We start from the raw sequence: 24,569 nt of genomic DNA, 5'->3' as shown, positions 1-24,569 counted from the left end.
ATATACAATGGAATTTTACTCAGCCATGAAGAAGAATGAAATCTTATCATTCTCAAGGAAATGAATGGAACTGGAGAACATCATTCTGAGCGAGGTCAGTCAAGCTCAGAAGGCGAAAAATCATATATTCTCCCTTATAAGAGGACTTTAGATCTAAAACAAATGCAGTAATATTATTAGACTTGGGTCACATGCTAAGGGGAGAATACATAAGGGAGGAATAGGGATAGGTAGGAAACCCAAAACTTGAAAGTGTTTGATGTCCCCACGGCAGAGGAGCTAATACAGTAACCTTAAAACAACAGAGGTCAATATGGGAAGGTGACCAGGAAGTAGTGAAGAGGTCAGGTAGAGATGAATCAATTCGGGTTGTAATACAGATGTGAATGGAAGTGATGCTAGGAATCTCTCTGTATAGCTGAGAGATTATCTCAACTAGCAAAAACGCTTTGTCTTTCTTGTTATGGCTTATGTCTACTCTTCAATAAAATTGGAGAAAAGGGTAGAACAGGTTCTGCCTGGAAGCGAGGGGGGTAGGGGAGAGAGGAAGGGGGCAGGGGAGAGAAATGGCCCAAACAATGTATGCACATATGAATAAATGAATAAAGAAAAAAAATGACTCTACCTCTTTCTATTACATAAAAGAGAAACTGAAGTTCATACCTTGGCCCAACATCCATATACGATATGTAATCCCTCCTACTCCTAGTGGACCCGATAATCCAACTTCATCTCCCAACCCTGCTTTCTGTTCTCAAGAAACCATGGCATAGTCCTGCACAGGTCCTTCAATCTGTACTTAGAAGGCTGCATTCACAAACCAGGATGGTTACTCTCTATTTTATTTAGGTTTCTTCCCAAACATCACAGAAATAAGAAGTTAGTCTTTGAATATACTCATGAAAAAAAGCATCATGACATTAGCTCCCTTACAATGTTTTATTTTTCTTCGTAACACTTTATCAGGGACAAATATTTCTTTCTTTACCATCTGTCTTCCTACACTAGAATACTCAGTAAAAACAGAGACTTTGTTCATTGCTATAAATCCTTTACACCAAAAAGAGCTAGAGGGTTGGAAGAATGACGACATTTGTACTTTAAAAGTAAAAACAGTGGGACTGGTGGATGAGATCCAATGACTGAGCACTTGCCTAGCATTTGTGAATTCCCTGAGTTTGATAGCCAGCACTAAAAAAATAAATAAAAATAACAAATAAATTTTAAAAGGTACAAATATATGCTTTAAAATTCTGTGTCTGCAGAAACCAGTTGTGCAACTTTGCTTTAATCATACAAACATGTCATTATCAAGAAAACAAAAGGGAAAAGAAATACTAACTATATATGAAGTAAATTGTAAATATTACTACTTTTCCTTTTTCTTAACAGAAAATGCATATGAAATTTATGTGTACATATAGGCTTATAAGAGAGAATGATCTGCCACTTGCTTTGGTTACTTACCTTTAAAAATAATTTCAGTTGTATAGATGCATTATGATTAATTTTGTTTATTTAACAAATATTTAGTGTCAAGCACAGTACCGGTTAACTGAGAATATAATGGGAAGTAAGATAGAAGATCTGATGAAGTTTACATTGTCACCATAGCAGGAACATTTAGAATATTTTTTATTTTTCAGATGAAAAAGGTTATCATCAACATGCAAATTACACATTTTAAATTTCTACACAGCAGGAAAGCTCTACAAAGTAAAATGGCATTCACAATCTGAAAAACAAATTTGGTACTTTATGTAGAACTGGAATTGTTTAGGCTAGAGGGTATTTATACCCATTTAAATTTGGATCAATAATTCTAAATTTAGCTTCTAAATGATTGAAATCAATTTACTTCCATCAATAGTACATGAGAAAGTCCATCATACCACATCCTTGCCAGTATTAGGAACTATCACTCTTTAACCCTGACCAGTCTAATAGTAGGCAAATAATAATTTACTGTTGTTTTAATTTGCATTTATTTGGCAATTAATAGGTTTGGTCATCTTTCAAATCTAATAGCCATTTGGTTTTAGCTATAAATTTCTTGAACAAGTCCTTTGTCCATATTCTTGATATGATATTGCTTTTCTCTTTATTGATTTGTAAGTTATTTATAAAATAAGAATAGTAAACGTTTCTCTCATATATAAAGTATTTTTCTTAGATTATGACACTTTCAGTTTTGTAGATTTTCTGAAATACAAAAGGCTTAATTTTGTTGTGGTGCTGGGGCTTGAACCTCAGCACTAAAAATTTTATGAAGAGAATTCATAAAATTCAAATCAAATTTAGGAAAGCTTTTTCTATTGTAAGATTATTGATATAATCACCCCAAGTTTTTAGTGTACTTCCTGGTCTCATTTCTTTAATACATATTAAAAACAATTTTAGTAATAGTATGAGGTTAAAATCTAGTTTTATTTTTTAAAACCATGTAGCCAAATATTCTATTTCTTAAACAGTGTATTTTTGGTGGTACTTGGGTTTGAACTCAGACAGGGCCTTATGCTTGCAGGCAGGTGTTCTACCATTTGAGCCACAACTCTAGCCCAAAGTCTATTTTTTTATTTTGGTGTGGGGGAAGTACTGGAAATTTAACTCTGGGCTTCATGCTTTCTAGGCAGGCACACTACCACTTAAGCCACTCTGCCAGCCCCTTATACAGTAGTACATTTTTTTTCTACTGCTTAAAGTACCACTTTGATATATATTTCATCTCAATACACAAATGAAAATGCTCCTAGGTTTTCCAATTGCATACCATTCATTTATTTTTCTGCCAATTCCAGGTTATTTTAATTACTGTTCATTGCAATTTTTCCTAGGAAGTTTTGCTATCAGGTGGAATAATCCCCTACCTGCAACAACACCTGTTCCCCAACACTGCCTCCCACCTCAGTCTACCATTAACTTTCTTTTCAAAATTTTCTTAGATATTCTATGTTGCTGCTCCAAATTAAATTTAGGAATAATTAATCAAAGTATATAAAATAAATATTCTGATTGGAATTTCAGTAAATGCCTGAACTAATTTAAACAAAACATTACCACACTATTGAAGCCATCCATCCAGTGAATATAGTATTTCTATTAATATTCTACATATCTGTCACAACAGTTTAGTAGTTATCTTCATCTAGGTCATGGTCAAGTTGCTTGTAAGTACTATGTTTATACATATACATTTTATTCACCTCTGGAAAAACATAAGAAATGACAGTATTTATATTAAGAGAACATTGGGTAATAAAAATGATGCTGAATGTAAGAAAGAGGACTAAATTCAATTACTATGCTTTTCTCTGTAGGTATTCGATGTGAGGCAACATCTGAATTTGTTTCCCTATTACAAGATGTAACACTTATAACTCTAACTCTTCTCACAGGATAATTGTGAAGACCAAGTTTTAAAACATGTTTAGGAGTATCTAGTGCATACTTAGTATAAAATAGTCACTTTATGAATGCCACTCATGCATTTATTTACCATTCTCAGTTACAAAATGGAGTAGGTAGGGAAAAGATTTAACATGTTAAATCTGAACACTCTTCCAAACAAATTCTTTCATCCTAGACTAACAGAGGAGTGAATCACATAGAAGGCTATTGAAAGCCCCTGAATTATGTGAGTAATGCTTATTAGAGTTAGGCATGAGACTAGAAGATCTCAGCATCCAGAATAAGGATAGAAACTTCATAATGTGCAAATTAGTGGTGCATTCCCAAGTTTACAAAGAAGTGCTTAAGTCTTAGAAATATGAAGACTTATAATAGTGTAAGGACAGTTAAACTATTATTTTTAATTTTTAGTTTGATCCTATATAAAAACCAATGTCAAAAATTTTAAGAATCCTAACGTCATTATCTCAGACCATCTACATTATGTTTCAACCACCTGACCAAGAGATTATTTGCCAAAATTAAACTTCTAGATTTCTCTTGCCATCTAATGTATACAACTTGTATTCTGGCCTTTCCAGAACATAAACTTTTTCTCCATTTTTTCCTATTCCTTTAGCTTTCATGGTATATCTTTCTGCACAGGTATCTCTTTCTCAAGCATAGTTGTACAATAAAAATTATATATATTTGTAGGTCATTTGAACCCATTCCCTTTGTTTTCACAGTCCCCTCACTGATCCATTTATTTAGTCTGCCTATTACCTAAATTGAATCTGAGGTTACTATTGGCACAAGTGGTCTAGACTGAAACAATTATAGTTTAAAGTGATATCAGGAAAATTTGGCAAAATTTCAGTGCACATATACCCTTAACGATACATTGTTCACTTACCAAAATTTATTACCAAGAATGAACTAAACATTGAGGATTAAAACATTTACAATTAAAATATTTAGTCCTTGCCCTCAAAAATTCAAATTGAATGAAGAGAGTAACATATAAATATTATGATGATAAGTGCTATAAAACATGATTGCACACACTATCATGGGAACAAAAATAATAATTAAAAAAAAGAACTGTGATCCCCCATAGCACAGCATTTTCCAAACTTCTGTTCCCAGGGAAGTAACCTTGAGAACTATAACACCCCAAGCAAATGCTAATGCGTCTTTGTCAAGTATGTATTGGAAATGTAGCATGCTACACTCCTCTTTTGGAGAGTCACAATACTCACAGAAAAGCTCTGAAGCTATTTGTTTACTCAACTTTATTGTTCTCTCAACTTTTTGATAATAGAAACTGTTTTTACTTTGAACAAAAATTAAACAATATCACAGAATTTGTTTTATGGGTAATATTCTTGGGAAAATATTGAAAGTACATTTTGTATTAAACATGTTCTACAAACTTTGTCCTTACAAAATTTCTAAGAGAAAAAAAGTAGACATTCTTATTTTCAATTGAAGCTGAAAAACTGAGGGGTTAAATGTCTCTACCTAAATTCACAGGGACTGTAAATAGTTGGAACCATGAATTCTGCTCCCAAATTAATCTGTTTTTGGGTAATATGTAGTGGACCTAAACATTGCAGAAAAAAAGCATAACCTTTTCAGCTAGTTTATCTGAGTTATACTCTGAGAAGCCAAGATCAATATTAGTTTTATTTATTTTCTAACTTATCATATGAGTTTTCATACAATTCAGTGTTTTTGAGTTTCCATATTTTTAAATGTGGTAAAAATAAGGCAATAATCTTAAGATGGTGTATTCATCATCTTGAGTAGAAGTAAAGGAGGTTAAGATGATAGCACATGGTTTAGAGTGATCTCCAGAAGCTCTGATTCCATGTCTGGTGTTTTATATAACAATCTCACTTTCTGTGAGAAAAAAATGTATGGAATCTTTACGCTAAGACTGCATAGCCTTTTACTGAGAGATGTTTTAATGGAAGCCAAATCACTTTGCATCAAGTTGTAAGAGTTTAGCTTTCTCACTACATTTCCCTTGGGGAGATGTGTATTGTCAGGCCTAAAACTGCACATCTGGTGAAGGCGGCAACTGCCCTGGTCTCTTACCCTGGGAACAGTAATGAATACCTTTGGCTTTTGTCCTTTTTGTTCTATTGAAAATAACCTACTGTTAGCTCAAGTTATTAGACTATGCATTTGTCTCTCTTTTTTCATCCTCTGTCTTGATGGGTGCTTAAAAAAGAAACAGTTGTGACAGGTGCCATTATCAGAAGACTTTTGATCAGGTACAGATTACATGTACTGGATTAAGAATCTAGATCCATCCAATGTAGTACATATGGGCTTTTCATGACTCACTTGTTAAGAACGGAGCTCTTTACAGTTTTACATTCTAAAAATGTGTGCTTATTGTTTCCCTGCTAAGTAAAATGAGGGGGACAAGCTTATATACAAAGTGGAATAAAGGGTTGAAATGGCCAGAATCTTGGGAAAGTAAGCCCAGTTCCTTTTATTTTCTTTAAAGCTTCTTGAGAAATGTTGATAGAGACTGAAATATCTGTCCATACATGGTTGTTACACATTTCTTGTAAATATACAATTTTAGCAATGGAAAGGCAGTGCTCCTGGCTCTCATCTCTGTGCCTTCATATATACTGCTCCTGCAGCCTAGAATGCCTTTTCTCTACATGTGGTTAACATCTACCTACATAGCCTTAATACTCACTAAGGTATCATTTTCTATAGCAAGCTTTTGTAATGTCCTCTTAAAATTGTTTTATTGTTTTTACATTTATTCCTGTGTGTAATGTCCTTTTAATACATATTTCAACAAACTACTTACCACTTTGAACTACTTGCCTATCAACTTGAACTGTGTTGTAAAAAGCCAACTGACCTTTTCTTATTTTTATTTCCCCAATCCCAGGTATAGAGATTTGTGTACACTAGGTGGCAATGGGGAAAATCCAGTGAATAAAAGATACTGTTCCAATCCCAAAGATCAAGATGTACTATAAATATAAAAATTCATGAATTCCTGCAAGTCTTTATAAGATTTTGTATATATGTTCAACTTTACATGGAGATGCTTTACTGCTTCTATCAAATTCTTAAATGGATGAGGAACCTCAAAGTAGGTGAATTCCTGGTGAGAATAAACTGGAAGTTAGCTGGATTTTTGGCTTGCAATTTACCACTTGTAATCATGCCACCCAAAAAGCTCTGCATTCCATTTGTTTTGTTTTTGTTGTTTGTCTTTAGCTCCAGGAATACTATACCACTTAATATCACCACAGCACTGATTGAGGACTTTTCTCATGTATGATCAAAGAAGCTGGAAACTATATCAATGAATACTCAAGTTTTCTCCTGACTCACAAAGGATTTCTTATTAAAAGGAAGAGAAAATCTTGCTTAGTATCAGTCTACACTACACATAACAGCAGAACACAATTTGTATGGGAAATCAGTAAGATAGATTTCATTCATAAAAAACACCATGCTTCTCACTAGATAAATGACTTCAAGTCCCAGAGAGAAATTATCATTTTTGCTACTTACACTTTTAAAAATTTCATACATTCACATGTTCAAATGTATTGAGAGTTTTAAGCTTGTGAATGAAATTAGCAACGTGCTGTGGCTGTCAACGTGATGCATTGCAATTCCCCCCGAGTTTTAGAGTTTAAAAATTAATTCAGTTCTTGCACCTGTTTGCTGGCATGCGTCTGTTGAATTTTCATCACATTTAATAAGTCCCTGTGATGCAACTTGTGTCCTTTTGCCTGGAATCCTTTAATATAGTGTTAAGTTCTCACCTATCTGGAATTCAAGTAATATTAAGAATTTCAAACTGTTGATTAAAATCTGTGAACTTGAATGATTCTGGATAAAATTGGCTTTACTCATTAAGGTTCTTTTTTAACTTCTTCAGAGTTTCATCTAATCCCCAAGTCCAACCAGGTTAAGTCTGATAACAACATGAGCTCACTGTGGGAGCTCATACAATAAGAAATTCTCATATAATAAGAAAAAAAATCAAATTATAGGCATAAGCAAAAAGGTAATGAAATAAAATAAGGAACAGTTCAAAATTAAATACTAATTGCTTTTGTATATTTTTCAATAAACCAAATTATATTCTAGCTATGTCTTAATTTCCTCAGCATGGATGGAATAGCTTAAACTGAATCATGAGTGCTATTATGTATTAGGTGGTCAATATTAGGTTTGATTATAAATCTTTAAGGAGCGATTGAGATCTATTTGCCAAGTGCTATAAAAAAAAAGCAGAAATCTAAGCAGGAGGTCCCAATGTATTTCAGACTCATAATATGATACTTAATTTGAAACCCTTAGGAATATTTTATTTGGTGCAGTATTGCTGTCAGAGTTGGTCATCTTTACTTCCTAGACCTGGAAGAGAGTAGGAGAAGCGATTCAACAACACTCCTCTTCCTTTGTGAGGTTAGCACATACTCCAACTTAATCCTTGCACTCCAAGATAAAGTTACCTGCTCTCCTTTAGCATACTTACCTGCAATAAAATACTTCTCAATTATACTAGAAATGGTTTTTTAAAAAATGTTTGCTGCTGAAATAAAGCTTATAGAAGGTGGAATTTGTGTGTTTTCATCATTTTTTATCACAACAGGATTGTTGAAAGGCTAACAGGTTATCTGACTGAGTTGAAAATTACATGATAAAATTCTCCAAGGGCCAATAGGATATGGATTTTAATTAAATCATAAATTATAAATATCTCCCCCAATACATCCAAAACCAACACTGAACTTGCCCCCTCCCATCTTTTACTTTTCTGCCTGTTCTATCTTACTAAATTGCTAAAGGAATAGTGCTTTGGATAACGTCCAGTGAAAGCTTCTTGTTTCTGGAAAGATGTGTATGCATTTTAGAAAGCATTGTTTCAAGAGCTAAAAGGCATACATATGTTATTAATCTCCCTTAGTGAATTAAGCCTAGAAGGGAAGCACCCATCCCCACAAATATCCCTTAAATATGCCCAACTTATTTATTATGTGGATTTTAATAATAGCTACCACTTGGAAGTAAGCCACATATCTAATAATAAGGAAATAATTAAGTAAACTACAGTAAGTAACTGATATGTAGTACAGTGGCATAAAAATTAAGCACGGTGATATATTAAATGGAAAATTCAAAATTATCCCACTCAATCATTCTAACTCAAAAATGTGAAAATAAATACATAAAATAAATAAAGAGATAAAGGCAAATGCAATATTATACCTGCATTAGAGTGGCAGAATGGAATTACAGGTTTTTAAAGTTTTTTCTTAAATTTTGTAACAAAAATTTTGACATACATATTTTATAAAAGAAAAATGAAGGTCCTGTAATTTTCTATGACCATGAATTTTAGTTACTGAGTAATGAATTCATTAATCACTTATGATTAATGTTTATAGTATTTACTAATTAATAAGTCACATCTATGATCATGAATTTTAATTATCTTTTACATATGTTTGTGAAGTACATTTTATGAACAGGTAGATTAAGTAAATTTTTTGTATTCATTTGCTTTTGTCAAGTACCTACCATGGTGCCAGCACTAGGTTAGGTAGTTTTAAAGACAATTTCTAATCATTACAATAATCTTATAAATTATGAACAATTATCCCTATTTTAGAAAGGTTTAGGCTTAGAGAGTTTATGAATTTGTTTGAGTTTACACAGCTAGTAATTGATGACAGAATTTGACTCTAGGTTTTAATAAAGTTCCAAAATTAATTTCTTTTTCCATTATTCAGTGACACAATAGAAAGCAGCAACAGGATCCATGATTATAATGCAAGGGTGATGAGACATATAAGAAACAGGAAAGTAAGGTAAAGAAAAAGAAGAAGAAAAAAAAAAAACAGGGCAAATGCTATGGTTTGAATGTGTCCTTCAAGTCCATGTGTTAGAAATGTACTCCTCAATGTAACAGTGCTGAAAAGTGGGAACAACAGGAGAGTCCTGAGGGCTCTGTCATGAATGGGTTAACCCTGTTATCACAGGAGTGTTAGTCATGGCCCAGGGGATACCTAATAAAAAGATGAGTTTGGGTTCCTTCCCTTTCTCTGGCATGCATGGCCTTTTGTTCTTTCACCTGCTCACCATTGATGACTTAGCAATAAGACCTTGCCAGATGCAGTTCCTCAGTCAGGGACTTTCCAGTCTCCACAACTGTGAGTCAAATAAATTTCTGTCATTTTTATAAACTGCCCAGTCTCATGTATTCTAATATAGCAGTACAAAATGGGTTAAGACAGAAAATTGGTACTGGGAAATGGGGCTGCTGTTATGACAAATTCCTGAAAATGTGGAAGCATTTTTGGAACTGGGTAAAGGGTAGAGGCTGGAAGAATTTGGAGGAGCATGCTAGAAAAAGCTTGGATTGTCATAAGCAAACATTAAGGATAATTGTAGTGAGTGCTCAGAAGACAAGAGTTTCATGAAGAGCCTAAGGCTTCTTAGGGACTACTTAGATATGTTGGTAGAAATGTGAATAGTAAAGTCCATCCTGATGAAACCTCATACAAAAATGGGAAAAGGGTATTGGAAACTGGAGCTGCAAAGAAATTGGTGGAACTGTGTTCATGTCCTAGGACATTGTAGAAGGCAGAACTTAAGCATAATAGACTAACATATCTAGTATGAGAAATATCTAAGCAACAAAGCTTCAAGGTGCTACATAATTCCTACCTGCCCCAAGCCCTGGCCACTTACAGTAAAATGAGATAAAAAAAAAAAAAAGATTTTTAAAGGCAGAACTTATAATTAAAAGGGAATCAGAAAAGAATGATTTGTGAAATTCTCAGCCTGGGTAGGGTAAAGAATAAAAAAGCAGGTACAGAAAAGATTACTGACAGTGTAGCCAAGCAACTATTGATAAAGAAATTAATATGGACAGGAGGAAGAGAGCTTCTATTCATCAAGACAATGGGAGCATGACACTTGGGGTGGTTAACTGTAACTGCTAATCTGACACAATTAAGGAATATCTAGAGACCAAATACTGGAAAACACACACACACACACACACACCACACACACACACACGACACACACACACACACACACCACACACACACGACACACACACACACACACACACACACACACACACAATGTGAGTAGATCCCATTCTCTCATATACAGACCTGAGTAGAACAAAAAAGTGGCAGAGGTCAGGTGATTTCTTCTTTCTCTCCTAGAGCTAGGACACTGTTCATCTTCTGCCCTTGACCACTGGAATTCCAGGCTTCCCACATCTTTGGACTCTAGGATTTATACCAGTCTTCCCACTCCCTAAGTTTTCAGGCCTTCAGCTAGACAGAGAGTTATCTCACCGGTTTTCATATTTTTTTTTTTTTTTGTGGTACTGAGGTTTGAACTGAGGGCCTTGCATCTGCTAGGTAGATGCTTTACCATTTGAGCCACATTCCCAGCTCTTTTTTTTAAAGTTTTAATTTTTTCTTTTATCATTTTTACATTTACTCACTTGTGTTTTGAATCAGTTATTTTACAGAAAGAATTTCCTGCTTTTTGCCTGTGTCAGACTCCATGATCTTCCTACCTATGCTGGGGTTGTGAGCCTAATATCCAGATTGTTTGTTGAATTGAGGTTTCACTAACTTTTTGCCCAGGCTGGCCTAAAAATGCAATTCTCCTGATGTCTACTTCCCCAGTGGCTGGGATTACAGGTGAGCAACACCAAGTCTGGCCCTGATTCTGAATCCTTTGCATTTGGACTGAGTCTGGGTGCTGACATCCCAGGGCCTCCAGCTTGCAGGCTCTCGGACTTCTTAGTCTCCATAATCATGTGATGTAATTTCCCTAAGAAATCCATTCTCATCTCTCTGCCTGCCTATCTATCTATCTATCTATCTATCTATCTATCTATCTATCTATCTATCTATCTATCTTTCTTATTGCTTCTGTCCCTAATACAATCGTGAAACCATTCCAGAGATCTTTAAGGCAGGCTAGAATGTTGAAGGCAAGATGATTTTCAGGGCCTATGGGACTTCAGCATTCCCTGACCTGTGCTATCTCAGGACTCTGCTACCAGAATTCTATTTTGGAACTTTTTTTTGGCAGGGTTTGAACTCAGAGTCTTGTGTTTGCTAGGCAGGAACTCATCTGAGTCACTGTCTCAGACCCAGAATTACATTTTAGAACTCCTTAGCTGCCTAGGATGTGGTTCAAGGGGGCCCAGGTTATGGCTCAGTCTGCTGCTCTAGAAGATACAAACCATTATATTTGGCAGTATTCATAGGTGCTTCTTCTTCAGATACAAAAAATGCAATAACTATGGGGTCACTGCAGGGTCCACCGAGATTTCAAAGAATTTTGTGAACAGTCTGGGGACTCAGGCAGAGACTTGTCATGGGTTAGACCCACATCAGAGAGGGGAGGAAGGGAAGGAAGGAGGGAGAAAAAGAGAGAGAGAGAGAGAGAGAGAGAGAGAGAGAGAGAGAGAGAGAGAGAGAGAGAGAGAGAGAGAGAGAGAGAAGAGAGAGAGAAAGAGAGAGAGAGAGAGAGAGAGAGAGAGAGAGAGAGAGAGAGAGAGAGAAATCAGAATAACCTGATAAGGGAAACACTATAGAGAGATGGGGAGAAATTTCAGTGCAGCCTCATATTTGATGGGCAGGGGGAAGGAAAGAGTGGTTTCATGGGATATTTTAGGAAACTACATTTCATCATTCTTTGGTGACACAATAGAATAACTACCATAAAACAACTTTCAACTTGCAGGTTAAATCATAATCATTCTGTGCCCTCATTAGTGCCTAGCACAAGTGAACTTTCAATAAATACTTCAAAGAACACTTCCAACAATAACAGCCAGTATGTGACACTAATACTTTTAGAATGGTGCTGGTAACTTGTGATCCTCTCAACATTTGGAAGGGGGGTGAAATAAGGAGGACATGTAATTATACATATCATCTAGACAAGGTCGGAATCACGAAAATCTCAAAATCAAGATGGCAATACATTTGACATCTAAAAATGCTTTATCTAGATTTCAAATGGAGAGTTCATATGAACATCTACTACTAAAGGTTTCTAAACAACTAGTTTATAAGAACTAGCTCTTTTTTAACCAGTAAAGGACAAAATGACCTGGCTATTTAGATGTATCTTTACAAAATTAGTATCAATGAAGAAGTCAGTAATGTGCTAAAAAGAACAATGCAAGCAGATCACTTTAATTTTCACTTCAGAAGTAAATAAACTGTCAAATAATAAGAAATAAAGCTATAATCAAAGGGATGCATTTTCCTTTCTCTTATTCCCTAGAAGCAGTTTAAAATGAAGCCCAAATCAAGGAAATTCAGAGAACTTGGTTATTCTTAATTACTATTCTAAGAATCTGACCCAGCTCAAGTCAGATTGGGAGACAGAGTTCCAAGAAAATGAGGAATTCCAGGGATTTGGAACTGCATTAGGTCCTAGGATTGGATCTGGAACTGCGTGTCTTCTATTCTCCTTCTGAAATCCTACTTAGTTCTTTATCTGTTCATTCATCCTTTTAATTTCTGCAATTGATGAGTTTCTGCTGGGTGCCAGGGATTTTTCCATAAACAGACATAATTTCTACAGTCAAAACCTTAATTCACAGGTCTCCTTGCCTATAACCTCTACCCAACCCCTCTCCCCATTAACTGTCTCTGTTCTTTCTTATAAGTTGCCATATTCCTTTGTTCATGTATACATGAACAAAGTGTACAGGCTGACTGGCTTACACAACTGTCTCCCTTCAAGGATGTGATATCCTTGAACATGAGCTGTCAGTATACTAAAGCAATAGTGAATGCTGTTCTTTACTTATAAGGGACCTAGAGATATATCATAATTAAAAGTATAGGGTCTAGAGTGACACTTTAGTTTTCAATCCAACAAAAAAGCAAAAGTTCCTAACTTCTTTATGTTTGTTTTCTCATTTGTAATATGGGGATAAAAATAATACACCAGTTTTATGGGTTGTTCTAAGGACTGATGAGTTAATTTATGAAAATAATTTTGGGCAGTACCTAGCATTAGCTCAGTGTTACTATTACTTATCATTATTAGATTAGGGTTGTACCTTGATCAGTTTGTTTGGGACATTCCCTACTCTCTACTTGGCAACACAAATAAGACTAGTTAGATTTTTTTTAAGAGGGAAGATTTCCAGGTTTGATTCCATTTTGTGCCTTTCACTTTTCATTCTCTTTGAAGTTGGACTCCTTGTACAGGACATTTATTTACAAGTTTATTCATGAAATAATATTTGATAATTTAGTTCAATAAAGTTACCATATTAATACAAACAGTGCATAACTTAAGGAATTTAAAATGGCAAGAGAATAAGTGTATTATCATAGGTAGTAGCAACAATAGCTATGTTACACTGGCAAGCTATCCAGATTTGACTATAGCTTCGACTATACTATTTTCCAACTAAATGATAATTGAACACTATGACACCTTCACTTCTATTTCTTAATCGTGGCAATGTAATACAAAGAGCTCTTTTGGGGAAAGATAGAGAAAGCAACAACATACAGGTTATTAAACAATAAGGATATTGCAAAACTAGCTTGATTACCTTCATCAGGAAAAAGTTTATATTCCTACTAAAAGTTTATGGAAATGACTATTTCTTACAAATTATTTATTTATTTGGAAAGTCTCTTAACAAAACTTTGCTGGAAAAAAGATGACTTCAGATATAAGTTGAGGCATAAATCATCATTTTGATTCTTTTGAGTTCAATTTAATAAACACTATTAATATGGTAGCATTATGCTACTAGATTATCAAATGACATTTCACAAGGAAGCTTATTTCTGTGGGAAGATACACTTTTCATGTTCCAATGTACAAAAAGATAATTATTCTTCCCCTTCCTAAAAGTCACATAAGCCCTAAGGGAAGAACAGCTCAAAATAAAGTGATCAAACTAGCACAGATCAAGCTGCTTGGCTAAGGTCAGAGAAGTAGAAGACCACACTCAAGAATTCTGTGTAGATCAGTTGTTTGTTCTCTGAATTACCCTGTTTCTGGATAGAAAGAAGAAAAAAAATTGCATAAGTGTACTTAAACTTTAAATTTCACAGAATATGTCTCCACACCATCTCATTTATCAGTTATAGCAAGAACTAGCTTTATTTTCCAGATTAGGAATGAAGATCAAGAAGATTAAGTGACTTAATCAAGTTCACAGAAGAAATATGTACTAGAACTAGAAAAAGAATTTGAGGGTTTTTTATTCTCTATGTAGAGGATTCTTGCCTGTTCCTCATGCTGCTTTAATTTATACTGAAGACTTGAAGCATAGGTCTCCTCTCCATTTCAACATGAAGGGCAAAGTACAATTGATACCCAGTAATCCCATTTATACTTTTTTATCCCCTGAATTTTCATTTTACTTTGGTTGGAAATGTAAACATCATTTTATTGATTGATTTGTTCAATAAGCATTCATTAAGCTCTGGCCATGTACCCAGTTCATGAGTCAGAATAGAGGTTACATAAAAGTTTCAGTCACAGCATAAGCCTATACATTTAATCAACATGAGTAACAAACATATACCAAGATTTCCTCTCTTCTTTTTCCCATTCAAATATTATGAATCTTTTGTCACTTTTTGACTTTGAATGGATCAATTATCTAATTTGTGAATTTAATTTAAATCTCAATAGTCTGAACATTGTTTGGCATTTGATTTTAGCATAAACTGTGAGACTGCCAGTGAATTTTAATACAGATTTAAGCAGAACATGATTAGTATGATTATGTTTGCTAAACAGAAATAACAACAGCATTACCATAACTATTATTGAACTCCATTTCAAAATAAAAAAGATGAAGTCTAGAACTGTTCAAGTTTATTCAGGAAGCAAGCTATAAAGCCAGGATTTGAAGAAAGATCTTTTCATTAGGCTAGATTATCATTTGTCAGTGATTGCTTTATCCAGAGAACAGAAAAAGCAGCAGAATATGGAAAATCTATAATCTAAAATATGAGCAGTTACTCTTGAAAAAATAGTCTTTTTTAAATTCAAGGGATGTCTATAATCTATTTCATCTTCAAGAATACATCAATATTTCAAATATACATCAATTCTGCAAGATCTAGTCCACAGACATTTTTTCCAAATCAAGTACATAAATTTTCTTTCTCCTAGAGTTTAAAAGTTTATAGATGTATATATAAGTATGTGTGTGTGTGTGTGCATATGTAACATACACATATCGCTTGTCATTAATAAGGATTTTTATAATTAATAAAAATATTTTAGCAGAGCATTATTTTTCTTCAAAGTACTCCCAAAGCATAAGAAAGGAATATATACCATTTTGACTTAGAGATTAATAAATGAGAACACTGGAAAGCAATGTAGTTTTTCTAGTAGGCTAGCATGTTATTGTTAATACTGTTAGAACATATTAGTATGAGGAAGATTTAATTTTTATCACCTATGAGACTAAACATCAATTTTTAAATTAATTTGTAAGCTTTAAAACATAGGCTATACATGACTTGCTCGTCATTCTACTTACAGTGCTTAGTATAGTGTTTGTATATAGCAATCTTTCCCCCAATTTTTTTTTTTGGGGGGCAAGCGTCAAAGCATGGAATTTATTAAAGCGAGTGAGAAGAAACAGGAGCTCTCACCAGGCAAGCAGGGTCCCAATAGAGGGTTGCCCCTAAAATATTTTTTAAAAAGTGATTGTTTTATTCTTAATAAGTGTCTACAGGAGCTCATTTTGTTTTGGCTATTTTTTAAATAGGGACCCACAGTTTTAGCTAGGGCCAATTTCAGACTGCGTTCCATGTGCTTATGCCTCCCAGGATTATAGATGTGTGCCACCATGTTCAGCTTGAGATGGGATCTTGCTAACTTTTGCCTGGCCAGGCTTCAAACAGTGATTTTCCTGAACTCCAACTCCCCAGTAGCTAAGATTATAGGCACAAATCAACATGTCCCCCACACATAAAAGTTACTAAATTGTTTTAATAAAATGGAAATGTATTTTCTTTTTCCAAAAAAATCATATCATCAATAAAGTTGAATTATTTTGGACTGACACTGAAGACAGAAAAATGGACTCATAGAGAACTCAGTATTTTAAAGGTACTTACTAAAATGGGGTTTTACTTACTCATATGTGAACATTCTCATATTTGCTGTATCATTGTCATAGCCCTAATGTGTTTTCACATCACAATCATGCTGAAAATATTTCAATTGCTCCTGTGGTACATCTTCATATAATTTCTAATGTCACATTGTTACTTCTCTAAAACTATAGATTAGGATCCAGAGATAGAAAAGTTAATTTCTTAAAGGCAGATTCCCAATGATGTTCAAATTCATGACTTTCCCATTTTCATTAATCAGGCTGTAATTCTGGGTAAAGTGCTGAACCTCCTTAGCCTTAGTTTAATCAGTTATTAGACCAATTTTTTTTTCAACTGGACAGTCTCTAAGGTACTTGGTAGATTCAAGTCTTCATTTTCAGTACCAGAAAAGTTTGGATTTTTCTTATGAATGAACAATTTAATTTCTCACTGCTTTCTCTTTCTTTTTTTTTTTTTTTTTGTGGTACTGGGGCTTGAACTTAGGGCTTTCACCTTGAGCTACTCCACCAGCCCTATTTTTGTGAAGGGTTTTTCGAGATAAGAGTCTCACGAACTATTTGGCCAGGCTGGCTTCAAACCTGAATCCTGATTAGCTAGGATTACAGGCATTAGCTACTGGCGCCTGGCACTGCTTTTTTTTCTAATACGAGAAACAGAAACAATACACATCATTACTTAAAGAATGACAGAAGAATAACGTGGAATTGTGTTAGTGAGCATGGAGTGGGAAGAAAAAAAGATTCATAAGATAAGGGTGAATTTAATGTCAGCAAGCTAGTGTAAACTCCTTTTGGGGGAAATACCATGAAATACTTTATCTTCACATAACCCACAAGGATTCTCCTGTAACTTGCCTTAAGGAATCTCAATGTAAAGTTAGAAAAGTCTTGTAATATGCAGCTTAAAAAGTAAGAGACTTAGCCGACTCTTTATATTTTATTATCCTAAGCAGAACATACTATTATTTGTTATACCATAAAACAACTGCTATATGATACGTTAATAATATGAATAAATTTATAAAGAAGCTTATTACTTCAGCTATGGATAATGCTATGATACATGCAACCAGTATCAGGTGCTTTTGAAATGCCACACAAATATTCCTTATTTTATTTAACAACCTAGGTAACTTCATAGGAATCATTGAAAAGAAATATTAGTGCAGTTTTTGGTAAATAAAAAATGATACAGTATTTCAGGTGGTTTAATAAGATGGATACTATGCCACTGGAATTCTGTTAAAGAACTGCAGGGGCTGTATTTTTACCTTGGAAAACTTTCATCATGGAATACAGCTGTGAAACAACTTTGGCTTCAAATGGAAAGGCTATAATAAAGCGCCTCCTAGCTAGAGTCAGGTTCAAGAGGTTTATGATGGTGAGCAGCAGAAAAGATGAAATGCTTCAATAAGTCCCTTAGGCTGATTTAGTTAGCATTCACAAAGTGGAATAACCTACACATCACATACCCTTTGTAAGTTAACAAAGAATAGATGTGTGACTCACTGGATTTTATTTTAGCAGTTGGGCAGTGAAATTCTCCTTTTGCTCAAAATATTAAAATGTAGAAATGTGAAACCAAGAGAGGTAGTGTCAAATCTTATACAGGATGCTTATCAACCACTATGATGAATCAAGAAATTCTTTTGCTCTTATATTATTCCATGTTTCACCTTGGTAGGCACAAATGATAAACTACCTATGTACAAATTCTATTATTATACTAATCAACAAACTATGGTACAAAATTTTTAAAATTTGTCTGTAGGGAAGAGGTGTTAGAGGGGGAAAGCCTGCAAAACCAAAAGAAATCTGACATTAGAGGATAGAAAGACTCTATTTTGCATGATTTCAAGTACAAATGAATCCTTCTGGGAGTCATGGGAAAAATATACATGTCTTGTTCTCCCGCCCCCCCTTCTTCCTCTCAAATACTTCAGAATTAATGAAGATACCTGCAACAATGCTGGCAAGCTGTTGGGTTCTGGTGATAGGGTATATGCTGCGTGCTTGAATGATTGCTGAAGCGATTTTCTTGGCATGTTTCTCCTCCCCGTATGTTCTTAGGATGGATGCAAGTGCCTGCTGATCTAAAGCATTCACAACATCAGCAGCCGTGGGCATGTCGGGATACCTACAAGAAGGGTTAATTAATTCATGACGTCAGTTTTCATTGACAGTTAAAACTTCAGAGCACTGAGATGTAAAAGTCAGGCACACAAAACACATAGCCTAGGAGAGATTGTGAGGTTGTAAAGGCAGAGAGTGAAGTCTTACACAAGTGAAACATGTTTTATATTTTATATACTCATGGCTATGGCAAGAGAAGACTTTTCACAACATTCATCAAGGTCAAGGCAGGAGGAAGTTAAAATATTTTACTAACCTTTAATCTGAGTTCACAGAGAAGTTATTGCTCCTGTATATTTCCCTCAAACTAAAATAATGGAAAAAAGTTTGTACTTAAGTTGATCAAAATTTAAGTTACTGCTTGAATTTTTTTAAGCATAGGTGATACTAGGTTTGCCGATGATATTTGAATGAGCTCAGATCTCAGGAACTTAATTAAATCTGTGGTAGTAAAGTAACTAACTACTTATAGGGATGTAAATTGGACTTTGCAAGTCTACACAAGATATACGAGATATTGCTGGTCAGTTTTCCCTCACAAAAACTAGAACAACATTAAAGGCAATAATGCATATTTTTTCAAATGTTTAACAATATTAGTTCAATCATCCATGACAAAGTCATCATAGATCAAAACCTAGAAATAAACAAACAGTAATGAACAAACCTAAATAGTAATTTAAGTTAGCGGATATAAAAGAAATCCAACTTCTGGCCATATAGAATAAATTATAGTGGCAGGAAATGGCATTCACTCCATCAGATTATTCTAGCTTATTTTAGAAAAATGGGCCTATGTTCTAACTGATAAGTGAACCATGACTTTATTTATTAAAAAGATAGATTTACTACTAGTACAGTTACTATTCTTAAGTTAATATGTTGGAATACTTGTTAGTATCATACTATAGTAGCTGTAAGTTACAAAGATATGGTAGCTTTAAGATCAAAGGATCAAATCAGAGTGCAGTTAAGAAAAAACACCAGAAATCCTCTTTGAAAACATGACACTATACTTTGTTAACATGCTAGTGCTATCAGGAAAAAAATCTTGTCCTTAGCATGTCCCCACGTTGCACATCCTTAATCGCTTTCTCTTTTTCCAGATTCCATGATTAATTTTTGTCTGATTGCCATGGCACATGCAGACCACTCAATGTTTCATCAGGTAGCCCTAATATTCACCTCAATGGGGTTTGCTTCTTTGGCTTTCAAGACGAAGATCTGGTCTTTAGGGTCAGATTGAATGACTAGAATTCTTCCCTTGCTACTCATATTGGGAAAGTTTTTAAACCTATCTGATCATCAAGTTTAAACTGTGAAGGAAAAGTAACAATGATTACCTTACAGAATTGTTTATAATTGTAGTTACAGACAGTATAAAGCCTGGCACATAGAACATGTTCAGTAAGTGCCAACATCCTTTAGATCTTCCCCATTCATATGTTTACCAGTCACCATTTTTTGGCTTAAATGACAAAATCCCTGCTAGACCATACCTACCTGTGAAATCAATTGTCCAAACCACTGAGCATTGGAGTAGACCTTGCTAATGATGATAAATTTAGACTCCAGGAAATATAGTGTATCTCTATGAAGACAATTGTAAGATAACGTGGTTATGCTTAGCAGTTTTTCATACCTTTCTACTTTTATTTTGGTAAATTTTTTTTTTTTGGAAAGGGGTACTAGGGTTTGAACTCAAGTCTCAAGTGTGAAGCTTGCTAGCTAGTCACTCTACCTCTTGAGCCACACCACCAGCCATACCTTTCTACTTATAAATAAGAAAATTAAAACAGTGTTTTGATCAAGTGGAGTTCAGTGGATGCTAAATAGTAGTGGAGAAGTATCCAAAGTGTTACACTGCAAAAGGGGTGTTACTCTAGAGGACTGATGGGTTACCAGGCAGCTTTGGAATAGGCATTCACATGGTGAAGAAGTCAAGACCCAGATTTGTTCCCCATGCTTAACAGGTTTGATCTTGCCAGTACTATACATTTTACTGGATTTACTAAACTCATGAAGAAAGAAAACATTAAGTTCCAATTTATTACACACTAGTAAAGAATATGACTGACAACAGAATTAGACTTTAAAGTCCTTAAAGCTGAGAATTTCTTTTTGCTACATGAGAAGCCTTATTATGATCTAAAAGCTGTTGTTGAAATTGGGATCAGCATAGAATAAATTACTTTTTAAGACTCCAGTGTTAAATGACTTTTCTGTCAATCTTCATTACAGGGACATATCATTCTCCAGAATTAGACAAACCATATTTTTGTCCTGGAATCTCTCTCCATTATCACTTGGATTAGCATTGAACATACTTGTATCTTTGAATTTCCTTTTTCTATAAATTTGAGTGAATTAATTCTCCCTGTCTGAATGCCACATATAGGTTACTAGAAGCCATTCAACTTTTTAAGATAAATTTGCTTAACTCTAATCTCATCCACTAGGTATTGACTTAAGAGTTTAATTCTCAGGAGCAATCTTATTTTCAAGGTCTCAGAGGAGAACCTCAGGAACCCTGAGTCACAGACTAAAACATGCTGGTAAGTCTTTATATTAACAATACAGGTATTTACTACTTTTAACTAAAAGCTTTGTTCATTGTGTTTCAGAAGGCATCTTCCTTAGCTAGATAGAGGAGAAGCAGAAATTTGACATTTTATTATTTCTGTATAATACCTCAATCTTTGAACCTGAGAATATATTTGACCTTTACTATTAGTCACTGGTGTTTAAAGGATTTTTATTTTCTTTTATAATGACATTCTTTGGTCTATGAATGCTAACGACATGTAGAGAAGAAGGTATAAGACTCAGAAACAAAAGATTATAATAAATATAGGTCACAATCCAAATTAACAAGTAATATCAGAACATGGGGAAAAGGCTATATGTGAATAATTACCACAGGACAAAGTAACAGGGCATGATTTGAACAAGAAAAGCATGATTAAGTTTGGTACATACAGCTTGTTCAGGCCCTGGGCCAATACAGAACCCAGATGCAGGGGTTAATTCAAGTAAAAAGGAATTTTTCCTATACTCTACTAGCATACGAACTGCTTTATAATATTAAACATATATGCACCTATTTGAACAATGGAGAACAAACACTATTATTTCCATAGTGGTGAGGAATGAAGTATAGAAGATGTCTTCGGCAGACCAGAGGTGTGGCTCAAGCAGTAGAGTGCTGCTTTTGCAAACATAAAAGTCCTGAGTTCAAACCCCAGTTCCACCAAAACAAACGAAACAAACAAACAAAAAGATGTCCTATGCACAGCACTGTGTTTGATGCAATGCAATAAATTCCAGTTTCTTTGAAGAAGTATCAAAGTGACTGTACAAGAGACAGGATAAGACACACAATTGCTGACCTCTAGGATCTTGCCTTTTTTTGGAGTATTATAAAGTAATATGCATTAAACATAGTTACCTTTGCTTCTGACAAAAGGCAGAGTTAGACATGCATAAAACGAAACCATGTTTTAGATTCATGGTATTTATTCATATTGTTAGTAGTCTAAAAGCCTATATTGTATCAGTGAAAAAAGATAATCAGCTGAAAGTTATCCTCCACACTGATTTGTGTAAAGACACTAATTAGCTTTCATTTAGAATTCCAAAACCAGAGAAACTTACTAAAGTCTATACTGAAGAGCAAACAAAAATAATTTATTGTGTATGGGTAGAGTTAGTGTGGGTGTGTGATGGGAATTCTGCAGTTGTAAAAGGAAATTAAATTCAGAACATTTTTGAGAAATTGGTTTTTTTGTTGTTAGGAGAATGCTTTACCAATACTCACCTGCCACAATCCATCCTCATGTCCAAGGGGCCATCTTTCCGGAGGGAAAATCCTCTTTCAGGAGCATCAAGTTGCATGGAGGAACACCCAAGATCCAAGAAAACTCCATCGAAAGTCTCTGGCTGCACTCCAGCTTTCATTAATAAGTCTTCTGCCTGGCTAAACTGGCCTAGCATAGCTCGGATCTGTTTACTGTGAATAAACCCAGGAGATGAAGAACACTTTGGTTATAGTAAAGTCTTTCTTAAAGTCTGTCATCAATAGAATGGAGCATATCATATTATTAGGTGATGTACCCAATATAAATTTACTGACTGCCAACTATATGGTCAGCACTGAATAAAGGCGAATGGACAGAAACTTACATCTTTGGTTTCAAACACTACAGCTGATTTAATGCAATTTTATTCTTAGAACTAAACATACTTTGTCATATACTTTTAAGAAGGTATGTAACACATTTATAAATCAGAAAAATTCCTTTGTCAGATCAAGTTTTCATTGCTTTGCTTAAAAATTTTTTTTTTTTTTTGTGATAACTGGGGTTTGAACTTAGGGTCTCATGCTTTCTAGGCAGGCGCTCTAACACTTGAGATACTCTGCCAGGCCTTTTTTGTATTGGGTAATTTAGAGATAGGGTCTCTCAAACTATTTGCCCAGGCTGGCCTTGAACCACAATCCTTCTGATTTTTGCCTTTCAAGTAGCTAGGATTGCAGGCATGAGCCACTACTGGTGCCTGGCTTCTTTCTTTAAAAAATTCTTAAATCTATGGGTGAGAAAAAGAAGCACATAGCACTCTACCAAAATAATTATTTAGTGATTAAGCTAATTTAAATATGACAAATAAAAGAAATAATCTAAAGAAAAGGTGGCATCTATATACAATGAAATATTATCCGTCATAAAAAGAATGAAATTCTATCAGTTGTGATAATCTGCATGGAACAGGAAATCATGTAAAGTGAAGAAAGCCAGGTACAGGAAGACAAGTACTGCATGATCTCATTCGTATCTGGAATTTTAAAATTTCATCTCAGAGCAGTTGAGAGTAGAATGGTGGTTACCAGCAGTGAGGGTGAGTTGATGGGGAAAATAGGCAAAGGTTGATCTAAATTACAGTTAGACAGGAGCCAGAAGTTCTGGACTGCTATAGCACAGTATAGTGACTACAGATGTCAATTACATGCTTTATATTTCAAAAAGCTAGAAGAAAGGATTTGAATGTTTTCACCATAAAGAAATGACAAATGTTTAAACATTACACAATGTATATATGTATTGAAAAATTGTGTTAATCCTATTAATATTAACATTTTTATGTACCAGTTAAAAATAAGTTTATATAAAAACCAGAAGTTACAGGAAACGATATATCAAATATATTCATTCCAACCATTTTAACTTTCTCCATATTTTTCCAATAATTAGGATAGGGATGCTATGCAGGTACAGAAATGAGGAATGACACTATCAGTAAAACAAATGACTTCTTGAAGAAACAATGTTTTAGCTCTCAGCAGAAATTTTGAAGGGAGCATTCAGAATCGATAGACAAACAAGGAGTTAGGATCAGCTTGTAGTTATACTAATTCTGTCCACACAAAGCTAGGTGCTGCCTTTAGGGTTCTCCAGAAGCCTTAGCGCAATGGCATTCATTTTGGCAGGTGAATGAAAAAAATAAGTTGGGCAACACACTCAAGCAATCATTCTATTGTCTAAAGGTTAATGGAGTTTCTATTTCAACAGTATTGGACAATTCACATTTAAGATTTCATTTATGTGTGATGCTGTTTACAGGAACACTTTACAGCTCAAATTCTGATGGAGAAACTAATTTTCAGATTCACTCACCAAATATTTATTGAATATCTGCTGTGTATCCACTATTATGTTATTTGGAGGATATATAAGGGTATATGAAGATTAATAAAGCCTGGCTTTTTAAGCTTTGAGCTGAGAGGGAAAAGATACATCAGTAAAATACACTAGTAAATAGTTTTGCAAAAATCTGATGGGAGCTAATGAAAGAGTGAACACGCTGCCCTATTTGGGGAAAAAATGAATGC

General features: G+C 34.4%; 1 protein-coding gene across 5 annotated transcripts in view; it reads right to left on the bottom strand.

The window, feature by feature from the left end:
• Mettl15 (methyltransferase 15, mitochondrial 12S rRNA N4-cytidine) overlaps positions 1–24,569 on the bottom strand; it is a 182,357-nt gene that overhangs the window by 8,505 nt on the left and 149,283 nt on the right. For all 5 annotated transcript variants that reach the window (XM_074043292.1, XM_074043278.1, XM_074043305.1 and 2 more), the window contains 2 exons: positions 22,503–22,694; positions 18,511–18,689 (listed from right to left, as the gene is read on the bottom strand). In XM_074043292.1, the coding sequence (XP_073899393.1) occupies positions 18,511–18,689; positions 22,503–22,694 (371 nt within the window). The remainder of the gene's footprint in view (positions 1–18,510; positions 18,690–22,502; positions 22,695–24,569) is intronic.

Source organism: Castor canadensis, chromosome 1, assembly GCF_047511655.1.
Source record: "Castor canadensis chromosome 1, mCasCan1.hap1v2, whole genome shotgun sequence".
NCBI lineage: Eukaryota > Metazoa > Chordata > Mammalia > Rodentia > Castoridae > Castor > Castor canadensis.
The sequence above is the reverse complement of the archived record's forward strand: the minus strand, read 5'-3'. Positions and strand labels throughout refer to the sequence as shown.